We start from the raw sequence: 17,388 nt of genomic DNA, 5'->3' as shown, positions 1-17,388 counted from the left end.
TATTTGTTTGTTTATAGCCATTTAGCTTTATAGCTAGATATGCTAATCAGCTACAAGTCAAGCTAGCGAGCTATGCTATGATGAGTAGCGTTAGTAGTAAAGTAAGGTTAAATTATAGTTACATTACCTTTGTTATAGTAGTAGATATTGTATCTTACAATATATAATTAGCACAAGGTCACTTAGCGGAACACAACTAAGGTTAGTAGCAATAATGACAACGTACAATAATTATAAAGCTATCTGCTAGCCCGTTGTAATGCAGCTAGTCGCTAACTGCTAGTCGCTAACAGTGATTTTAATGACAGTAAACTAACTATTTACATTAGCTAAAAATGAATTAACACAGATGTATAATTTATCACCAAAATATACTTACGAATCACTAACAGACTTTGTCTTTTCTCTGTAATTTGTTTTATGTACGAGCAACATGCATGAGCTCAGGTGTCGCACACCGTTGACATTTTTTTGGTTTAAGCTTCATTTATACAGGTACTCTCATTGAGACACTGGGTCTCATTCTCAAGAGGTACCAGTTTCAGACAAACAATATAACAAAACAACTAATTACGGACAGACAGAAATACAGTAAAAATCAATGCAGCAGAATACAGCACCGCAATACAACATTTTGTGGTGCATCTGTGCTGTTAGTTGTTGACTTTCATTTTCATAAGTGATAGTGATTTGTGTGAAAAAGCAGAATTTCAGGTTTAGGAAATAAAAAATAAATGTTATTGTTTCACACATTTGAGAAAACATTTAGTAAAAATGCTTGTTCAAGTATACAGTCTTACACAAACAATGTATACTAACGCCATTAAATTAACTTACAAACACCACACTTTTGATTTTAATTATTTAGTGACCTGACAGTTGTCCTTGAATTTTTTTTTTTTTTAGCTTTTAATTAAGTATGTTAACAGTGTGTTCAAGCAAATAAAAAGTAAGGGTTCATTTTTCTTATGTTAGTGATGATAGTGTACAAGATTTATTTTCCTTATTCAATGTCAGGATCTAAGAATAGAGGATGGTACTTGCTATAAAGACTTTAAAGCCCTCAAGACAAAATATGTTGTGATATTGGGCTATATAAATAAAATTGACTTGAATTGAATACTGTAGGATTTTAATAAATGTACCTTTTGGTGTTGTTTACAGTAAGTGTGACATAATAAAATATACATTTACAGTATGTTGTAGTTAAATGAAGTCTACCATGGCCGTCTCCCTTGTTTGGTGCTCAGGGTTGACACATGCCTCTTTCCTCTGGTTGTCATATGGCTTTTTTCACCTGATACCAGACGCGTGGCGGCTATCAGAGGAAGACAATACCAACAATACAATGCACAATGCTAGGATCTGCACCACGTTTGACACCTGATTTATCTCAAGCACCTATTCAGATTAGTCAACCATCCAACAAAGAGTCCTGCATTTGATGAGTGGGTGGGGTCTGATACTCTGGGGAATTTAAGGGGTTAACCTTGACATCTGGCCCCCGATCATCCAACAAGTTCAGCCCAGCTGCCCAAATAGGTCTGGGTTTTCCCTTAAAACACCTCATCCATCTGCTGAACTTCTCTTCATAAAAGTTTCTCCATGATTGCCCGAGGCACTTCTATTCACAGACGCGTGCAGGATGACATTGATCCCCGCCATGACGCCCATCCATATTTAAAGGGGAGTACAGGTGACCTGTGGGTGGCCCTTTCTGGCACGCATGTGCTCTTCTGCACCCACAGAATCTTACGTAACATGTTTGTTGGAAATTTCCTCAAATTACCGCAATATGATATAATGCACACTAATGGGCTTCAGTCTAGGAGGCACTCAAATGGCACGTGCCTCTGCCGTACAAAAGCTGGGATCTGTGAAATTCAATATGCTGATGAACGTGTAAGGATGACAATAGGTATGCCAATTAGCTTATAAATACAACAGGTGACACATACATAAAGGCCAATTACACACTTATTTGTGTTCACTGTCTCCCAAGATGCACAAGTTAACACAGACATACATATATTTAAATTAAATTCATGAGCATGATTTAATCTAAAACCACTGACACATTCATTTGTTTTTATGGAAAAAACTAAAAACCTTTAAGTGGTTTTGTCATTGTTTCAGTCACCTATATCTGTCAACGTTTATGTGATTAAGCTGTAAGTAATGTTGTATTTTGCCAGTATCCATGGTTACCACTGCTATTCAACTTCCATCAGGAGATCTAACGTGATGCTGTGGTGAGCAGTGGCAGCTGCTGCGCTGTTGAGGCACACCTCTTCAGGGACTACAACACTGAGGTGACAGGAGAGAGGTCATGTTTTAACCTGCTATGTGGCAGGGTGACAGGGAAGCAAACCAATCCTCAAAAGCATCAGGTGGTAAACAAGACAAGTGTTTCTTGTCCCAAAAGATTTCACAGTCTTGTAGCACACACAGGCAAATTAGAGTGGCATTTTAACAAGCAATCTTGCTACTCAGTTGTCAAATGATGCCACTTCTCTCTTTTGCCAGTAAAGCATGGGAATTTTCCCAGAACAAAAGGAAGAGTGTCTCTGAGCAGGGACAAAACAAATGCCTGACACCAATCAGCACAATAACAAACACTAATCATGGTTCAACTGCCAGTGAGATCAGAGTTAATTAAGACCGGTATATAATTTATCCTTCAGGAACTATGCTTTGCACATTTGAATCAGGGTGATCATTTTTATTAAACTCTTGTCATATTGTTTATAAAACGTTTCCACAATTTTAATTGAGGGTATGCAATAGAAAACATACAAAACTTTCAATCTTCAAAAAACATTGGAATTTAATCATGACAGCGATGACATTATTTAAAATGTAATGCTCCAAAATGTAGTACATTGAAAGTGAATCAGAATTAGGAATGCATCACCATTTCCTTTGAATTAGGTTGGCACTTTACAATCACCATTAACAGCATTACACTGTTGTCATAAGACAGCATCAAGACTCAAGTGTGTTCCCAGAATCATAAAATAAAAGCCATACATTCATGGCCCCCAGAACATCCTTGTATGAAAGTCTTGCATATTGGTAATTAATTACAGGGGAATATTAAATATTAAAATTACATTTTTTACAGTGAATTCTATGACATAATTATTTAACTGACTCAGACACGGAACTCTGAATTCTAACATTTCAACAAGGTTGTGTGATTTAATGGTTTCTGAAGCAGAAAAATGCTATACAATTTTGGCAACATTGTGTGATACAGAGTAAAAACAAATGTGATTCACATGCAGAAACACATTTACGAGTTACATTACGAGGTAGGAACCAGAATGTTCCTCGTTCATTCATCTTAACGAAGAACCAAACCCAGCATTATATTCAACTGTGTTGGCCTCTGTGCACCAGCCTCTATACACTGTTAACTCAATTAAGCTTTGCTGACTGGCAAGATCTTCTATAAACAGTCATCATTTTCTTCCAAACTATGAGCCACATTACGAGCACCATCAGGGGATTTAGCTGGAGCTTATGTCTTACTGCCTGGCAGCTGCTTGTGGCCTATGGCAAGCAGCATCATATTATCAGCAGAGGACTTACGACTGCCAGAGAATTGTGAGATCAGTGCATGCATGCATCGTCAACATGGAGGGGGGGGAAAAAGGTCATACATTAGTTTGGTAAACAATGTCCTACAACGCTTACTTACTTAACAGATGTCCAGTATATATAAACTTACATTATGACACAAGCCATGGCCAGATTCTATAGGAAATGTTGCCTCTGAGCCCAAAGAGTGCTTTGCATATTTAGAGACTGCCATTAATTGAATGACAACTTTTATCTAAAAAGGCAAGGAAGAACTCTTTAATGATGCAGGCTTTATAAACAAACAAAAAACATATTACTGTGCTGAAAATTATATTAAAAATCTCTTTTCATTTAGATTTGTGTTTTAGACTGACATCTACCAAAGCAATAAATGATTTTAAAGCATGAAGCCGATGTAAGAATCAAGCAAGAAAACGAGTGGCAAGCGAAATTAATTAAGTAAACCCCTCATTTTTCATTTGAACTAAATAACCTTGAGGCCCAAACATTAAATGTTCTCAGACCTTATCTGTTCATTGAGGCAAAGCAACCGAGCTTTCAGAATCTTTGCAGACGTGGGTGTAAATCACCTGCTCTTTTAAAACACAATATGACCTAAACTAAAATGTCACTTCCATAAATATATGCAAGAGAAATGATCTAAAGTGGCAGTAACTACAATAAATAATTGTAAATTGTGATACAATAAAGAGTATCACAATTAAGTCAGAGTTTGTAAATGTCAGATTTTTGACTAATTTGCAAATAGTCACTCTTCAGTTTACACTTTTATTCCCACTTTTAAAATTTCAGATAAATTAACTGTGAATGTTCAGAATAAATCCGCAGGAAGCACAATTTCCAAAGGTCGAGACAGGTGAAGTGATGTTACAAAGTGTCTAAGCACTACATTATATGTAGTTTGTGTGTAATGTCTAGTAAGGTCCATGAACAACTGGCTAACTATGAATACAGACTAGTCAAAGGAGTTGTTGCAGCCTGTAACGAATAGATGAGAGTTTATACAGTACTTTAACATAATATGTAGGAAGGCATTCATTAAAGTTTTTCATAATGGAAAGCAGATACTTGTCCACATATCTTCTACATTAGTATCATAACATGTTTTGGCTTTAGAAAATATAAGCAGATCAAATCATCCCTTTCAAATACAAAGGGATTTTCCCAACATTTGTGTCACATCATCACACACACAATGATAACAATAACTTCCTGTCCATGATAAAGACAAGCTGAATTTTGTCCAAATAACCACAGAGAATAAAGTGTAGAACAGGAGAAAGAAAAAACAATTGCATCTGAAATGACCTCTTTGGATACACCAAATACTTTAAAGGCAATCAAGGTTGAATGGCCTTGTTAATGTACTGTATATGATTATACATTTCAAAATTCTGCATATCCAAAGTCAACCAGAATACATTCAGCATCAAGATTTAGGCTTCAAATCCAAAAAGAGATGACAAACCTACAGAAGAAAGAAGTCCGTTCACAGCAGCAGAAAACAATTATGAACAGCATAAGACTAAATGTGTTTCAGAGTGGTGCGACGTACATGAAACCATTTAAAGTGTTTTGGACTGTTGACATTTCATAGGTACAGTATCGCAGCACCTGCAGTTTGGTATACAGTGTAGAGGTCAAATGTTCTGAAGACTTGGGATAGAACAGTTGTTACAAAACAGATGTTAAAAAAAGAAAAAAATCAGAATTAATACCAGCAACAAGACAAAGTGGAGCGTCACATTAAAAGGACCTCCATTAAAAATGGTGTGCAACTTTGAGTGAAAGATATTGATAATACAAAGCATATTCAACACTGTTCATGAAACTCCTTTCCATTAAGAAAGACCAAACAAAGTAGCAACGTAAACCTTAACATCAGTAAGTAACTATACAACAAGCACAGGTTCAGGTAAAGGCCTCTGTACGAGACCAGAACCTAAACAGTAGTCATTTCATTCATTTTAGTACATTTTAGTGGTGAAATCAGGCAGCTTCTCCAAAGCTTGTCATGTTGCTAATAAAAGAAAACTACAGCGTAGTGTTTAACATGGAAATAAGGTGTACTGCTATGGGTTCAGCATCACAGATTGAAGTGACATTTGAGATGACACTAAAACTGTGAAATGAGGACAGGAAACATCCGACACAAGCCGTCAGTGACCTAAATTATGTCCACTGGTCATTTACCTCAAACAATTATTAATGAATCGTCAGTAACCAAGTGAACTGGAGCAACACACATTCTATCCTCAAGTTTGATCATGAAACATCAAATACAGTGAAATATACTGAGCCACAATACACAATGGAGGTCACCAGTAAACATATTAATGCCAATATGAATTACATATATGAACTGTATCAGTAAAGCCTTAGTGCGTGAAAGTGTTTGCTAAGATTTGTCATAACTTTTAAGTGTTATTACAACAAAACCATTTGCAAGAGAGGTGGTATTGGGGTCACTGTGACATTTTAGCATGTTTTAACTGTTAAACTGAAAATATCCAGGGTGCAGCTTACCTGTACCCTCAGCAAAATCCTTCAAAAAACTGTAGTGGTAGAAAATGAAGGCAGGTCAATTCATGTAGGCCTTAACAAAGAAATTCAATCAATATTTAGTGAAAGATTCAAAACAAAAGATGTAATTAAATTGTAAACAAGAACATTATCAGCAGAATACAAGCCCAAAACCATTAAGTTGCGATTATTGCACAAAATATAACCTTCAGTGAGTGAATACAAGATCATTGGTGCAAGACATTCACATGATAATCATCATAAATAAAATAAAGAGAGTAAAGAGTCAGCACCGAATAAAAGGGATGTAAGTTTGTTTGTAAAAATGACTCGGAGAGAAACCAGACTCCTATTTACCGTCCAGCAATTTCTTCTTACAATGACTCTCTTCCAGTTTTTCTAAGAATACCTATAAATCACTCAGTCTATTGGTTAAAAGCAGAGTTCATCCACATCTGCAGCAATGACTAGAGAAGACTATGAGCAAAGCTTATACCGTCTCTGCTTCACATGCATCACATTTTAGATGCCAAGTTTAAAAACAGTACCAACAGTTTCGTCTTATCTTGTCAATCCAATTGACCAATCTTTCAGCAAACAACACACTATTGCGACTTCATCATCTGGTAAACATGACTTTTCCCGCACTTTCAACTGAAGGGCTTCCAGCTGTACGAGTAACAGACCTGTGCTGGTCACAAGTGCATTCAATAGTAGCTAAACCCAATCCTGACTTTAATTAAGTGATGAATACTATGTGTGTGTTTAAGTACCTCAACATAAACCACGAGTAACTAGAGAGGAATTAAAAAAAAAGAATGTTTAGGAATGCCAAACAAAGAACTAGGATAACCAAAACATTAAAAATGTATAAGAACTACATTAATTGAATTAAAATGTTCTAACGATATAGCTCAATCATAAATTTAACATATGATAATGATACACAAGCTAAGGCTAAACCTTAATGTGTAACCTTTCTTGTTTCTTTGCTGCCTTTTATTTCTTGCTAAGTTTACCGGCCTTCTTTTTTGGCTCATAGGGTGTCCGTAGAATGCTTGGTGTTTCCTCCATGACACGCACAAGTAGGTCATCGATGTAGTCTTCCAGCTCCCTGATCTGAGCATCTTTCTTTTTCACTACTTCTTTCTGCTTGATGAGTTCCTGCACAACCTCCTCAAATGATAAGTTGCTATAAGCAGCCACACTTTCCTTCGTGACCTCCTGAAAAAAGAAAAAAAAATCATTAAGTACCTTACCACAAAATTGTTCATATGTTTTATAAAGGTTGATGAAATGGTGTAAACATGTAATTAATAGATGTATAATGGGTAAAAATAAGCGATAATAAGTGGAAACCAACCAAGTGTCCCTTTTTAAAACCAGGGTTACTATTTACGACAGGACCGCAAACACATCACACTGGTTATTGAGGCCGTTAACCCACAGTGGATGCTATGCTTTTCCTCCACAACTCAAAATATACCAAGGCAGCTGTTTTATGTTAATATTTATCAGTGGTTCAAGTTCAACAAGAGTAATTTATGAAGAACTGATGGATGTTAAAGGTGAGTCTGAAATTGTAAACATACTGGTGATGACTCTTACGGTGTGTGAAAATAAAGATAACTTTTGTCATTTGTCATTGTGTCGCAGTGACTCGTTACTGACTGGGGCACACACACACCAATCGCACATACCCACACTTTTCCCCTCTCCCCGTCTTCCTCCTTTCCCATTGCCAGACACAGTTATAGTACACAGCAACTGTGTATGGCACCAACAAAAAAAATATGTACATGTACAGTATATCAAGTTTGGTTACAGCTCAGTCAAAATTCTCTCAGGAACAGTCAAGTTCGGACAGAAAAATGCAGCCCGAGCACTGATTCTCTGTGGCAGATGTTGTGATCTAAAACTGTCTAACAGTGTTTGTATCAAATCAACAGCAGTTTAATGGCTCTAATGGGACTTAACTTTGACACCAACATACAGAGAAAGTTTTTTCTTTGAACTTTCTAATATGATCTTCCTAAACAGGAATGGTTAAGGAAAAAACTACTGCAAGCCTGCCTGTAGTGAACAATAAAACATTTCCCACAAAAATGACATCTTTGTTTTAAGGGAAAGCGCCAGGATGCATATTTCTTCAATTAAAGGTCAGAATAAAATACCAAAAAAAAGGATGCAACCCAAGCCCAGCTTTGCTCTTTGAGGACAATCTTTTTGGACAGAGCAGTGTGGTACAGTATGTGCAGATCATATTGCGCGGGTACGAGAGGAGCTGTAATCGTTTTTAATGAGGTACCACTTTATCGCTTCAGTGCTGGGCATCCTCCCCCAAACGGAGAGAGCAGCAAAGCCTTCACCCTGTTTAAAATACCACACTTATCAGCTTCCACTCCCATGCACCATTCAAGCTTCTACTGCTGGCTAAAGACAATGCTGAAAGACCTGGAGCGAGACTGCTTACCAGGTATCTTATCGCTAAAAACAGCACAGAGGCTACTGTGGGGCTACACAAACCAAAATGAAATATTTTCAATAGAGATTAAATGTCCAGTGTAAGGAAGATTTCAAGAGTAGAGCTCAGTAACCTATTCCTCACACACAAAACACAAAAAGGCATCTGATTGAAAGATACTGCACTTAAGCCAACTACAGAGGCAATAAGAGAACTGACAGCCATACTGTACGGAACACACAAGCATTTGTGTATGTGCACACGCTCTCTCTTACCCACGCATGTGCACACACGGCATAATAATCAGGAGCTTTAGTGGCTGGTGACAAAGGCCTAGAAATGACCATACACTGGCAAAGTAATGATGGCCATTTTTCTGCGATCAGTAGTGAGGAGAAGATAAGGCACACACTTGGCATTCTCCAGTTGTTTCATTACAGTTTCTAATGAGCTCAGCCTAGAGAATCTAAAAGCTCAGTCCTTTGAAATCTCTCACTGCCCTCCCTCCCCCCGCATGTGGTTAATTAGGGCCTTGGAACAGAGGAAATGGGAGCCTGCCATTTCGGCAAGGCACTGCAGCATGCACAGGGGCACGTGTGGATACCGACAGCCCTCAACACCCACACAGAAAGGTGAGGAAAGCCATTATCCACATTCTCTTTGTCGTTTAGGCATCACTTAAGCAACCATTCCCACTGCTCCCTCATGAATACCAATTTTGCTATGTAATAGTCTGTACATTTTTGTGCCATTTAAATCTGAAACTGCAGGATTTCGCAGAAAACAACAGGATAAGAAGGCCACTTACACATAATGTAATAATCATTAAAAATGATAAACAAAACATGTCTTTGCCTTTTTCTCGACAACAAAACTCCAATTACAGAGCCAGTGCTATACACCACTTTGACTGACCTTATATAGACTGAAACTTCACACCACTACAAATCATGATTGGATCAGACACGATGACCGATGTGTGCAGCTGCTAATTAGTTGAATGGCACATCTGAATTTTCAGAGGTCTCAGAGATCAGTGTCACCAGCTGCTTTGTCAAATGAAACTTAGACTTCTCAACTAAAAATATGTCTGACACTGAACATGAAGTAATAACACAGTTGCAAATGTGAAGGTCATTCCTCCTATTTTCTTTTCTATCTCAGTCTCTGTCAAGTAAAAGTGACAATGTGTGACAATGTGCAACAACATCCATCACCTGACAAACAATTTTACCAGACAAGGCTGTGTTTCCATTCGTACATTTTTCTTTCCAAAGATGTCCTTCTTCTTGTGGCCAAAGGTGAAGTCTTCTTTTCCTGTTGACTTTCTGTCACTGCAAAACAATCAAACAGCAAGTCAGTGGTGTATATTTCGAATACAACAACGTATACAGACTCTCTGATGCAATTTTGGATATTTAAGTTGAACACAAAGTGTTCTTTTGCTGCAGCTGTGAATAAGTTCATCCAATAAAACAGTACTTTGAGTCCCCTCTTTATGTTCATGCACCACATTATAAATGACCACTGAGCTACTGCATGACAAAGGCAGCAGTAAAGATGATGGACTAGTGCCTCCAGAGATAAGTGGTTAATTGGGTGGTCTATCTCAGCATAGGATCTCATTACTATAGCTCAGAGGGCTCTCTTATCAAGCCCAGGCTCTCTAAAGAGCCACTAATGACACCTTCTCGTCTGATAAACCAGAACTTAGCCACAGTGCTTACCAACTCTTAGTGCAACATAAGAAACAGAGGAGAATAAAGTGGTAGAAAATGGATGGATGAAAAATGACTTTCAACAACAAAACTTAAAAACAGTGCAGGGAGTGCAGGGAGATGGGGGTGTATCAAAAAGTAGATTTCAAGTGACAAGGTATTAAAAACTACACAAGCCACTACATGTAACCAATACCCCCCAGGGTAGTGGTTGTTCCACGTGAGGTATTTGTGGAAAAATACAATGGAAATATGCTGCAAATATATAATAGCCACTGCTGCCACATGAATAAAGGCTACAATCAAGAAATTCAAAGGAAATTAGGATGCTATTTTTGTTTCCTAGTTGTCTAAACATTGCTCTGAACTAGTTTGATATCAGCTAGTGATTGTTAAGATGCACCATTAAACTAAAATGAAGGTGGTGGGGGATTTAGTGAAGAGAATAAAGAGATTTTTGATGGTTGACAGAAGACCTTTGACATATTTATATTGACATATTTTTTTTAACAAATTATTTGATTTAGCTTGTATTTCCTATTTTATATATGGTCCATAAAATGTCCAAAGTTATTCAGTTTTAATGCTTTCTTTGTTATGTGGGGAAAAGAAACCAGAAAATATGCAGATTTAAGAAGATGAAAAATCAGAGAGAAAGTTGAAATTATATATTAAATAAAAAAAAATTTAAAAAAATAACAACACAAAAAACAGAATTTTATGAGGTGAATGAAACATGGTGACTGGAGGAAAGCTGTGTTGTGTGTTTTAATTATAATTTTGGTGAACCACAAAGCAAAACTGAAAAAGAGAACTACCTTTTGTAGTTGGAGCTGAATGGGTTAGTATCTGCTTTTGAGTCTCCACTAAAGGGGTTGGGGGAACGCAGGTCTCCAGGGCTGCCTGATCGGGCCCCGTTGCTGGGCTTGCGGGCTTCCTTCTTTCCTGTCACACGTTCCAGTAGGCTGACCTTCTCCTTTTTTTCCTTCCGCTCTGCACGGTCCCACAGCTGTGCGCGGTCCTCCTCAAATGGGTTGTGATTGCGTGGGAGCGTGGCATACTTCTGTGGCAGGGTGTCACTGATATCAGTAAAAGGGTCACTGTGTGCCTCGCCATCCTGATAGTCTGGCACCTCGCTCTGGGAACGCCTATGAGGTCCACCTGTGCTCCCTGAAATCAGGGAGAAACCGAATTCATTACATCACCTAATGATGGAGAAAGACCTAATCTCATTCTTAAAAGGACAGAAAATACTATGGAATTATTAGGGACAGACCATAACTGATTCAATTCAGTCATATAACTCAGATGGATGTATGGTCAGAAAAGTGTGTGAAGGTGGACAGTTTTGGCTTTTCTTTTCTTTTCACATATCATTAAACAAAATGTGGGTAATGAATAACAGACTAGTCAGATAACTGTCAGAGTGCTTGGCACATTTAGTGTGAAAAAGGACTTCAAAACTGCTTACAGAATGTTCTAGACAATACACAACCACAACACTGACACCAGCAGATATTGATTTTTAAGACTTTCAGTACATGCAAAACAGTATCAGCTAGAGGAGCAGTCCAGGCCACTGGTTAGCTACATATATTTCCTTTATCAGTTAATATCCCTTATTGTTAATGTTGTTAAATATACAGTGTATCTCTGTAGCTCTGTGACTAGACTCAGCCCCAACACCATGACCTACAATGATGGGTATGTGGCAAACCGTGATAATAATGTAACACCAAACTGGCAAACATACAAAATGAGAAAGCAAAAGCTTTGGTGCTCACCAGTCTCTCCTATGGAGTTCATGGAGTCCAGTTTGGGTCGAAAGTGGGTCCCAATGAGATCTGACATGGAATGGGCTGCAGAGAGTTTATGAGCCCCAGCGAGTAATTGTCTCTTCACCTTTGGATCAGGCTGGGGTTGTGGGTCTGGGCCAGAAGACTCACGGCTGGGCTCCAAGTCACATACAGTAGAGCGAGGCAGGATGGCTGAAGATGTGTCACTAAAGCCACTGTCATGTTTGCGACCTTTCATTTTGTCCTTAAGCTTGGAAAAAGGAGAGCGGGGCTTTTCCTTCATGGAGAGGTCGAACATGCTGGCTGTCATGTTATTTCTCATGAACTGGACGCCAACTTGGATGCGGCCTCGTTCTTTCCTCTTCTTTCCTGGCTTGGACTGCAAGGAATACCAGCTAGAATGGAGGAAGCTTAGGATTAGTAAATTCAAAAAGACAATTTATATAAAATGAGTGAATAATTGTTATTTGATTAGCCACAATTCAAGAACACAGGTATACAAAGTCAGTAAATGCCCCTACACTATCAAACAAAATGAAAAATGGAAAAAAAACAGCCCAAATCTTTTCTAATGTGCTCTACCTACTTCTTTGTGGACACCAGTGAAAAGGCTAATTTGAGCAGACTAATCCAAAAGCTAAACACAAATGCAGGAGCTTAAATCATTTGAACTTTTTCCTGACACAAGTGAGAATGCAATTTATCATTCAGTGGATAAACATTATTCTTTGCAAACTGAATGTAAGAAACAGCCAACTGCAGAATAATATAGGCCATTTCAGGCTGCTTTTGAGATTCTATTTGTTTAACCTCCCTGCTTCTTCAACTGGAAGTAATGGGATTTATGCTTTCACTGTGAGCGAAATGACGTGGCATTTGCACAAATCTGGCCTTTGTTCAGAAATGCAACAACAAGCAACTGGGAAATTGCAAAGCCAAGTTGCAGGGCAACCCACCAGCCAATATATGCTAACGAGACATATCGTTCGTGTGCTAGGGCTTGTCACAATGTCTTATAGGAAATCCGACAAAGTAAATCGTAGAATGCGTGTGTGGGCTCCACTGTAGTACAGTCCCATTAATATAATAAATGTTTTAAAATAATAGACAACCCTCTAACTGAGAATATATTTGCATAATATATTTCTTTTAATAAGACTGCTGATATTACTCTCTGGATTTAAGTGGGGATTGGTCGTATCCCTCGAATTCCAGAATGAAATATCAGCTAATATCTTCAAACCAAAGAAGTGTTGCTATTGGCTTTTTAAAAACCGCAGCTGTTGAGGGCTATTCTAAACCGTCTCGTGGCCCAGGAGCCCATTCATGAAAGGCCTTACTGGGTCTAATTCCCAGGCTGTGCACCATGCTCAGTATGATCAGCGGCCACAGCATGCTGCTGCCGTGGGGCCAGGGCTGCACCTCACATGTGTCTCAAGGCCAAGATAAACCTCTGTGTGCTTGGAACCACAATCCTCCCACTTGGGCCAGGACCTCTGGGAAACTCCTCACAATCAACAAACACAGGTGTGCGATAATTATGGGCTGCCTACTCAGATATCAAGGCAGGTTTTTCCTCCCCAATATATCAGTTCAAAAACAGTGCGCGAAGGGCCACAACGAACACAGTCGTACTATCGAGTGTGGCTATAGCATGGAGGGTCCCGGCATCATTGTCAAGTGTGCCTGCAGTGTAGGATTAGGCAAGCGAGCAATGCGAGCATATCCATTACTGAACCACTGCTGAAAAAGGGCACAACCTCAAGCTGCATCAGCTCAGACACCTAAAACAAATAAAACCAATTCACGCTGATTATAATATATTGTGATTCTGCCACCTGATGGGCAAAAGGGAAGTGTCTTTCCATTTTAAAACGTGCACTGAGCTAATTAGCAGCAGATTCAGTTTGGTTATTCTGTTTCTGTAGGGTTTGATGGACTTGTAAGGGTCAACACCCTTTGGCCAAGTATAATAGTACTTAATAGAGATGTGATGGCATATGTTAGATTCTCTGCTGAAGGAACATAAGGCAGATAAACAGCACAGATAAGTCACCTGTTACTCAGTTAGACCAACACCCAGTACTGGCCAGAAAAGTCACACCTATAATCAACCTAAAGTGTCTCCACTTCATGACTTACATTCTTTGTGCACAAAAAAAGCACACAGGAACATGTGAAACCAACAAAACAAGATGAGATTTAAACCCAGCACAAGTAGAAACAACTGTATGAACAGGAGTGACTAACAAGACATGTTTAGCCAGCTCCACTAGTTTCAATTAGGCCAACTACACCACACCAATGATTAAGCTAAAAACAATCTCTTAACAATGTAGGGAAATATATATATATATATATATATATATATATATATATATATATGTATATATATATATATACATACATACATATATATAACAAAGCATGAAACAGCAAATACAAAATAACACTCAACCAATGTGTGGTTACTTACTGTGAAACAATTTTATCATGTAATTTAACTAAGAAACAACACAGTTAAAGATTAAAGAAACCCAATGATTTGATTTTGTTGGACTGATTCATCTACTAGGTAACAACCAATTTGATTCCTGCTCTTTTGATCAGAAAGGTATTTGTGAAACTGTTTAAACAGACAATGCCATGTTATCAACCTAATTGAGAGCAAAGCACAAAATATAACACACACAACTCTGCACACTGTCCACATATGTAGCCTAATGTGGAAATAAAATGTGACGTAAATGAATGTGACTGTGTGTAACAACTAATATACTGTACCAGGAGCTGTAATCCACTTATGACTGGAATAGCTCTGCAAATATTTTCCACTTCCTCTAAAGAAAATCTGTTCCTCTACACTGCTTCTTGACCATGAGCTACAATAACACTTAAAATGCTGGAGAAATCCTGCATAAAATAACAGCTCAAACTCTTTGAAGCTAAAATCTTGGTAAGAAATATACTGTATCAAAAATTCTAATTCAAATATGACAAGTGGCAAGTTAATATTTAATGGGTGGATTAAGTAATGGCACTGCAATGACAGTACAGAAAACATGATTAATGGTAGTTCACTTGTTGCTTTAACTTCAATATTTCATTTCCAATGATTGATAATCAAATCAGGGCAGCATTACATGTTTGGCAAATTTCCCAAAAAAAGTTTTTTAATGCAACAATGCATGGTTAGAGTTCTGCTGAGGACAATCTTCTAATATTTGGTTGGTTTAGCTGTGTGCTTTGTTTGGCAGCTATGTTGACTCTAGTGAAATGTGGGACTTTACTGTTACGGTATGTGATGCAGTACTTACTCAGTTTTCTTTCGCTCCTTGTTATCAAAGATTTCATTAAGATTGATGGACCTCTGACCCAGGAACTTGTCCATCCCAACCAACGATCGATGCATCACAATAAGGCAGAGTTCATATACTTCTGGGTTGCCCTCCAAAAGCAGACCAGGTAATTCAAAGGAGGCTTCTTCTCGCCAGATTGGACTGACAGTCTTCTCTGCCACTGATGTCGAGTACTTTTCCTTGCCCAGCTGAATAATAGTGTAGGCATCATTGGTGCCATTTTTGCCCTTGGGCTGTAAATGGCTTGCTTGAAAAACAGTGGCTTGGACATGGGTTGGAAACCACTTTTGAGACTGCTCCCCCAGTGACATTGTCAGCACTGGTTGTTAACTTAGAACCATTCAATACAAATTAAATGGTAAAATGCATGAAGTTAGGTATTTAGAGAGAGTGATGTGCAAAAAGCAAAACTCATGATTCACGATAGTGTGTTGTTCATGTCAGTGTGATTTGTGCCTAGAGTAGCAATCACAATTACAAATCGAACAAACAGAGCAAGTCCCATGTTCTGTCAAATCAGATGTCCAAGCCACTGGTGAGTCATCTAAAAAAAGAAGAAGAAAGAAGCAGAAGAGCATCAGTATCTTTTCCAGAACCAAGACATGACTCATGTGGACACATGGAGAGCATCAATATTAAGCCAGCTAATGGTTACAGCCAGATTTGTTGAGACACATGTGATTTTAATTATTCGAGAAATTCCAGGAAATGTGAAGACTAAAACAATGTGAATTTGCATAAAAGTTGGTAGAGTACCTATATACAGGTCTGAATCTCTTAGTGCTACAGCATGACCACAGACAGTGATGATCTCATGCAGTGACACACTTTGGTCTTGGTGCACAGTCACCTAATTGGCGACAGGCTCAGAAGGGAAGACGTCATTTTAATTAAATCTATTTAGACCAAAGTAATTTCACTTGGATTCAATGTATATGCCTTTTTCTGCTGCCTAATAGTGTCTATGAGCACTCTGTATGTATATCGCTGCTGTTGAGCTCAAAGAAAAAACAGTGTCAATAAAAAAACTAAATGACAACCCTACAAATGGCTTTCTAAAATTCACTTTCATCAAAATGCCTTTCCTGATTTTAGACTTAGTTCTGTATTTCTGCCTCCATACACCATATTGGTTTTATGTATCAAATACTTTAACCTCTTCTTTTAAAAACAAAACAAAAACAAACCCTGATGACTTTATTCATTTGACTGATTTTTATAAAATGTATGTTGATTTTGTGAATTTTGAAACATGCTCTATAAATAAATATTGTTTAAAGTTATTAATACATTTCTGAAACTGCATGAATTCTCCAAAATTGTATTGTATCCTTAAGTGAGCCTCTTTCCACAGGTTTGTCACGACCTAGTAGTCTTTAATTCAGCTCAGTGCCACTGGTTTAATCATTCGGTGAAGCGACTCATAATTATGAGGTTTACACTGAGCTTTGTCTGCAGGTTTTACGACAGCTACAGGCAGCTAGCTGCTAAGCTAACAGGCACAGTGAGCGTGACACAGACACAGAGTATCTTACCTTGGTGTCATTTTCAGTAGATGTAGACGCACATTCAGCACCTCATCACGCTCAAAAAGTAAACAAAAACCACATTCATGCGCCGACTTATGAGACGAATGCCAGCTGATGTTTCTGTGGCTGATCACTGTTGGTGTCGGCGAGTGGCGAGCTTCATTTCCTTGTCTGACGTCACTTCCTGTCCCACGCGGGTGAAAGTTTAAAGATCCAATATTCATTAAAAACAAATAACAATAATAATGATAATTATAACAATAAAGTTAAATAATTACGATAAAACTAATTACATAAAATAATAATAATAAAAATAAAGTCGCACACGTTCACACATACAATCCGTGCAGATTTATTAAAAAAAACAAACAGAAAAACACACAAATACATGTA

General features: G+C 38.0%; 1 protein-coding gene across 2 annotated transcripts; it reads right to left on the bottom strand.

The window, feature by feature from the left end:
- Positions 1-2,739: 2,739 nt before the first annotated feature.
- LOC122782176 (rab11 family-interacting protein 2) lies at positions 2,740-17,177 on the bottom strand. Of its 2 annotated transcripts, none has more exons than XM_044046417.1 (6): positions 17,002-17,177; positions 15,425-16,010; positions 12,096-12,502; positions 11,130-11,481; positions 9,828-9,927; positions 2,740-7,353 (listed from the first exon to the last, which is right to left on the bottom strand). In XM_044046417.1, the coding sequence occupies exons 2-6, from the start codon at positions 15,775-15,777 to the stop codon at positions 7,129-7,131; spliced, it is 1,437 nt and encodes a 478-aa protein (XP_043902352.1). In that variant the 5' UTR covers positions 15,778-16,010; positions 17,002-17,177; the 3' UTR covers positions 2,740-7,128. The 2 variants fall into 2 exon arrangements, with proteins under 2 accessions (XP_043902352.1, XP_043902354.1); XM_044046419.1 differs by having other exon boundaries at positions 9,855-9,927.
- Between the last annotated feature and the right edge of the window lie 211 nt (positions 17,178-17,388).

This window comes from Solea senegalensis, linkage group LG15, assembly GCF_019176455.1.
Source record: "Solea senegalensis isolate Sse05_10M linkage group LG15, IFAPA_SoseM_1, whole genome shotgun sequence".
Lineage (NCBI taxonomy): Eukaryota > Metazoa > Chordata > Actinopteri > Pleuronectiformes > Soleidae > Solea > Solea senegalensis.
Note: the sequence above shows the minus strand (reverse complement) of the source record. Positions and strands in the feature narration are given on the sequence as shown.